At 39.3% G+C, this 6,366-nt stretch overlaps 2 protein-coding genes across 2 annotated transcripts in view; one reads left to right on the top strand and one right to left on the bottom strand.

The window, feature by feature from the left end:
* LOC108969221 overlaps positions 1-6,366 on the bottom strand; it is a 29,741-nt gene that overhangs the window by 21,590 nt on the left and 1,785 nt on the right. The gene's annotated exons all lie outside the window — the stretch shown is intronic.
* Positions 5,440-6,366, top strand: part of LOC108969212 — a 1,699-nt gene continuing 772 nt past the window's right edge. Inside the window, exons 1-5 of the mRNA XM_018933753.1 lie at positions 5,440-5,542; positions 5,611-5,765; positions 5,829-6,017; positions 6,087-6,155; positions 6,216-6,344. Coding sequence (XP_018789298.1) covers positions 5,940-6,017; positions 6,087-6,155; positions 6,216-6,344 — 276 coding nt within the window. The 5' untranslated portion in view covers positions 5,440-5,542; positions 5,611-5,765; positions 5,829-5,939. The remainder of the gene's footprint in view (positions 5,543-5,610; positions 5,766-5,828; positions 6,018-6,086; positions 6,156-6,215; positions 6,345-6,366) is intronic.

Here is a 6,366-nt window from a genome sequence, read left to right as displayed (position 1 = left end):
ATTATATATTATTAATTTATTGTATTTACCATCAGAGGGTATTTACCACTAAACAACCACCAGCCACTAAAAAAGTTTTTGCCCACTAGAGGGAAAGTAAAACCACTAAGTTAGCATCACTGATGTATATGCATTCATTTTAGTTATAGCACATTTTCGATAACATCGATAACGACTCACCACAACCATAACGAAAGCTGACTTTTCTGAGTTACAGAAACACTACAAAACAATTGTTCGTTATAAGCCTTTCGTTACGCAAAAGTGATATTTCTTTCGATATCATATCGAAAAGTTACAGAAACGCACTACAGGTTACAAAACTAAAAAAAAAAAAACTCTTGTCTGCCATTTTGAATGTACTGATAAGAGATCATCATAGATATTAATCATTTGTCGCTTGTTATATTTTGTAAGCTACTCAAACATGAAAAGGTTAAAAATAAATCAATTTCGTAAAAATTATGAAACAAAGTGAACATATATTCCTATTTTTACTGATAATTATGTTTTTTGACTATGTTTTAGAAAATTTAATATTTGTATCGACATATTTATTTTCATTCAAATGTAAAAACATCTCTGAATAATGAAATGTAATAGATTTTGTGAATGTCACTTTCCGAATAGCAAAATCGTCTCAAGTCTCAAAAATTTTCTCTAATAGCAGAAACAGTCAAAAACGTTGAATCGTGGCCCGCGTCAGCTGATACGACCTATCTAATGGGCGCACAATGTAAGTGAAAAGTGAGAAACGGTACTCCCTTCTCTCTTTGCCGTACGATGCCGTGGGAATCCACGTTTTTTAATTTTCTTAAAATAACTCAAAATTAGAGTCGAAGGCTAATATGTATAAATATATAAACTATTTTTAATACTTTGTTGTCAGTTTTGATATTTAATATTATGAAAAATTGTAATTCAAAACTTAGATGTTTACAAAACTATATATGCGTATTGAGGAATGGCAACATTGTTCAAATGGAAGCAAACAAAGATGGCTGATTTCTGCCTTTTTACCACTTGCTCAACTTTTGACACATTTTGCTCGCTAAGGAAGGAAAAGGTAAGAAAGCAGTAGCGTTTTTGACTGTTTCTGTATAATTTATAATCTCAAATTTAGAGACTTGAGACTGTATCACAGTACAGAATCGCACGGTTATTATATTTTACACAATTCTGTTTGTTTTTGTTGATCAACAACCAAGGGGAATGTGGGATATATGCTAATGTAGTCTATGAATATATTGTATATTCAATCCTGCTTGTTTTTGTAAATCAAAAACCAAGGGGTATAGCGTAATATATGCCAATGTGGACTTTGAAGTAGTATGGTTTTTTTTTATAGTAGGAGGAAGCATTGAAAGCCGGAGTGCGGGACTTTTATCCGCTAAACCTAACCTGCTCCCAACTCAAGACTCTCTAAACGGAACCACCAGATAAGGTATTACTTCATCGGAGACAAGACATTTTACGTCTCCTCTATAGCACAGACGGACTGACGTCTATTCTGCTGTATCTGTCTTAATATTGTCATGATGGAAGTTGCCGCTTCGCGAACAGCTTTCCACTTCTCAGAGGACTGACACATAAGTGCAGTCAAATTTTCCACCGTTAAATTACTACCTAGTGCTGTTTCTAACTTTTCCCTTATGTTTAGAAACCGAGGGTAATGGAAGAACATGTGCTCAGAGTCTTCTATTGACTCCGAACACATCGAACAATACGGACTTACGTCGTTTTGAAATTTATACAGATAGCCTCTGAGGCACCCATGCCCGCTTAATATTTGGGTCAGGTGGAAATCCAGATTACAATGTTGTCTACTTATCCACATATGGATGTCAGGTATAAGTCTGTGGGTCCACCGTCTTTGAGTTGAGGTTTGCCACCTTTGCTGCCATATAGTTACGCTCTTCTTTCTTTCCTCTCTCTGTTTCTGGATTTCTGTAATTGGCCAGATAGCTCATATAATCTCGTGAGCTCGTCACCCTGGATGTCTATTGATACAGGTGCTTCGCTGGAAATAGTTCGGAACGCTCTTGTTACTCTTATTGCCGTGAGTCTATGCACCGCATTTATTGGTTTGGCATACGTTTTTATGTTTAGTGCCTGTATCCATACTGGGGCTGCATATAGTATAACTGAGTACATAACTTTTGCGATTAGAAGTCGGCGGCTGGAGCGCACACAGCCTCTATTTGCCATCATTCTTGATAACGCGTTCTAAATCTTATTTGCTATGTTTGAAAAGTGCTGCTTGAATTTCAGTTTGGAGTCCAATATTGCCCCTAAATACTTTAACTGTGGTTACACTCTCCTATAGTGAGAGTTATTTTTTCCTCAATTTGTCTTATAAGCAATACCTCTGTTTTGTGCTCAGCCAGTTACAAACTCTTGGAAGAAAACCATTGGGGTACACAATTTATGCGTTCATTACATTTATTTTGTAGGTCTTCAAGTTGTTTACCTACTGCTACCGCTATAAGGTCGTCCGCGTATGCGATTAACTTAACGTTTTTAGGCTGTAGAATTCTTAACACCCCATCATAAACTAAATTCAATAAGATAGGGTCTAAAAGAGATCCTTGTGGTACTCCGCTTTTAATAGGGTAAGTCTGATGCCTTCGGTGGTGGCGTAGATCCGCTTTCTATTTTTAAAATAACTTAAATAACGATATTTATGAGGTACAGAGGGGCGCGTATTAAATATAGGGCTTCGAATATATTTTTCCATTTAGCAGAGTTGGATCCCAGGGATCGGGGAACATCCCTCTTTTTTACATGCGTTGTACATTTTTGTGAAAAGAGTGGGCTTCGAGCTTATGGCTACCTTTAGAGCTCTATTTGGTATGCCATCGATACCAGGCGCTTTGTTGTTTTCGGTTCTTTTAGCTATGGCAAATAGTTCTTCTTCGGTAACCAGTGGAGGTGAAGGGTCTCTATTCGCTGCTTTACAGATCTTTTTAAAACAGTTTCTCTTGCTACGGATTATAGCTGACTTTAGAAGTTTCTTATGGTTTTTAAAGGCTTTTTTGACACAGTTTTCGTTCTCGCCACTTTGATTGCGTTGTAGGCGACGTCGGGCTGAGTGACAGAGCTTTCTCAGCGTGGCAATTTCTTCATTCCACCAGTATACAGGTCTTCGCTTATTGCGACATTTTATTCTTCGCATTGTAGGGTCACATGCTGCTATAAGTTCCTTTTGCAATGCGGTTACTACGTGGACGACGCCTTCGCCTGAAATGCTATTGCTGCAGTCCAGACTGTCTCCAAAACGTCAGTGTCAAAATCTGTTTGTTTCCAGCTTCGTTTATGTGTGGTGTTACTGCATGGGGGTTCCTGCTCTCGAGAGAATAAAACTTCTGCGATGATTGCCATATGGTCACTATTTGTGAACATGTCTGACACCTTCCACATAATGTGTCTGCTTAGTTCGTCATTTGCAAACATCAGGTCTATTGCAGAGCCTTTATTTCCTTTTTGGTAAGAATTTTTTGTGCCACTGCTCATTATTGTGAGGTTGGTTTGGCTCAGGAATTCTAAAACTAGGCGCCCACGATGGTTTGAACTTCTGCTTCCCCAGGCAGTAGAGCATGCGATAAAATCGTCTGCCATTATTATCGGCGATTTTCCTCTGCTTTCTAAGGATAATTTCAGGAGGAAGTCTTCAAATTCTCTAACAGACGCACTGGGATGAGCATAGCAGCTTACGTAATACATTCCCCCTATTTGCGCCCAGTCAAGCCATTTTTGCAGGACCATACTGCTGCTTTGCCGCTTCTGTCTGTAATCCAAGTGCTTTCCGAACGTTGGGAGTATTGCTCACTCTGTAAGGCGACATCAATGTTTCTTTCTATTACGGTTTGTTGCAGCAAGGCTTGCGCTGTAACGCAGTGGTTTAGGTTCAGCTGCAATATTCTCATTTCTCCATTGTCTCTAGCAACTCCACGTATTTGGGGCAAGTCGTGCTTAGAACCGAATGTTCTCCTTTGCAGAGCATGCAACTCAGTGTGTTAGTGCATACTTTTGCAACATGCCCCGCGCTTCCACAACATGTGCAAAGAGAGAACCTGTCGATCAGACTGCAACATTTACACGCCATGTGGCCTGGATGGAAGCATCTGTAACAGCGGGAAACAGGGGAGTACTCCCGAAGGCTACAGATCGACCACCCAATCTTTACTTTGCCAACTTTAAGGGCAGTCTTGGGCACGCATGGATATAAGGGCTATTTTAGCCCTATTATTTTCCGCATATTTTCAACATTAGCTGTACCTATGTTTTGTACTCCGCACTCTTTTTGTAATGCGCAGCAAATTTCTTCTGGAGTAGTTATCTCATCCGACCTAATTCTCTTCTCCACGGGCTTTCTTCTTTTTTGCCACTTCTACCCATTTCTCGGGTGCTGGTTTATTTGCTGCGGTGTCTTTAGTGTTTTTATGACTTCACTAAAGGTTTCTTGCAGGTTTTGAGTCATGTTTTTTGGCTTCTTCGTAGGTGGTAGGAAGGCTGATGTCTCCCGTGCTCTTTTTGGGGTATTTTGGGGCAATACTTGGGACGCTTTCCCTACCATCACTATTTTCGAATGGATTTCGGGATTTTCTGTTTTACCGTACAAGTATGTTATGCTGTTTACAAGCTCTCGCATGGCTTGGTTCATGTGTCTCTGTCCGGACATCATATTTTCGAGTTCCTTTATTTTTGTGCCCAATTTGCAAAAAATATTAGTAGGTTCTCTACTTTGCGCTCTATCGGATTTGTCACTGTTGTTCTCGTTGTCGGCAGATTCACTATTTTTTATTGGTCCAGCAACGGTGGACTCCGCATTTTTGCCATTTGGCGGCGTTCTTGTAATTTTGAAATCCTCCTAAAAGGATTTTCTGGTGTACACCCAGAACTATTCTCAGAGGCCATAAATCACTCGAAAATAGTTTGCCAACTAGTCTGTTCAGTCCCTTTCTCTTAAGCCTAATTTAAATTTTCGATGGTTGGCAATGCCAAAATCGAAAGGGAAAGCAAAAAACAAAACAAAGAAAGAGAAATAACAAAAAGATAGGGGAAAACAGCTGATGTCTCCAATCACAAAGGCAAAATAAAATTTTTTGTAACCACGTTGTGCCTGGATTGCTAGGGGAAATAATTTTATTTTAAAAAAATTTGCCGCGGAAAAACAGGCAGGTATGTAAAATAATTTAATATAAGATACAAAATTGTACTTATCTCTTTCGATGTTTATTACCCACATGCGGCCGTTACCTGTAGTGCGTTTCTGTAACCCATTTCGATCGATGTTCTCGACTCAAATTCTCGATTTGACGTCACTCTCACTCAATGTGTTTCTGTAAAATAATTACTCGGTTCAATCGATAGTCCGCTGATATGTTCCATTCCATTTCAGTAGGAATGCTCGATTGAATGTGTTTCTGTAACCAAATTGAATGAAATACTGTCGATTGATTTTCTCACTTCCATTTGAAGTGATGACCAAAAAATGTTTCGTTATATTCAAAATGGAATTAAAATTAAATTTAAAGCAAATGTAAGTATATTTTTGTTGATATATTATATATGAATAGTTAAAAAAGATTTGATGCATTTTCTTTACAGAGAACAACGTCGGGGCGTGTTACGAATGGCCAAAAGAGGCGGTTACTGCATTTAATGCAGCAGCACCGCAGCGTTGGAAGGGGCCAATTTATGAAGTTGCTGCAGAATTAAATGCATTGGGAGGGTCCCACAAGTCCCCTAATCAGTGGCAAAAAGTTAAATTAAAATATTCTTGTGTATAGCATTACAATTTACATATGTGTGTTGATTTTTTTTAGTGTTGGATAGACTGGAAATCGGCAGTCAAGAAGCTGCACAATGCCCACAGAGCGTTCGCCAGACGAACTGGAAACCTGCCGTTGTAGGACGGTCCAAAACCGTTGGATGCCATGGACCTGGAAATTTTGGAGTTTTTTTCCAGCGACATGGTGGACAGTGATGGGCTCACTCCCAAAATTGGTTTGTCGGTGAGTAACGTCTGTCAAAATTCAAAGTTGTTATTATAAATGTGATAATAAAATTGGTGTATATTGCAGACAACTGCTGAAATGGTCGATTTTACCATTGAGGATGAGGGTGATGCTACTGCCAACATTGGGTTGGACGTAAGTAACATATTACAAAACTAAAAACTAAGCTGTTTAGTGATCCGTTCGGAATTCTAGGCAAACGCGGACAGTTTGGACATCTTCGAAGAGGAGGCACTTGAAGAGGCTGCAATGGGTCAGGTGCTTGAGGTTGTGCCAAACAAACAGCAACCCAAACAGCGCACAAACCAAAGCTGTGTGGAAGAGGCGAGCAGTCTCATTGAAAATC

Source organism: Bactrocera latifrons, unplaced genomic scaffold, assembly GCF_001853355.1.
Source record: "Bactrocera latifrons isolate USDA-ARS-PBARC rearing strain unplaced genomic scaffold, ASM185335v1 scaffold_244, whole genome shotgun sequence".
Lineage (NCBI taxonomy): Eukaryota > Metazoa > Arthropoda > Insecta > Diptera > Tephritidae > Bactrocera > Bactrocera latifrons.
The sequence above is the reverse complement of the archived record's forward strand: the minus strand, read 5'-3'. Positions and strand labels throughout refer to the sequence as shown.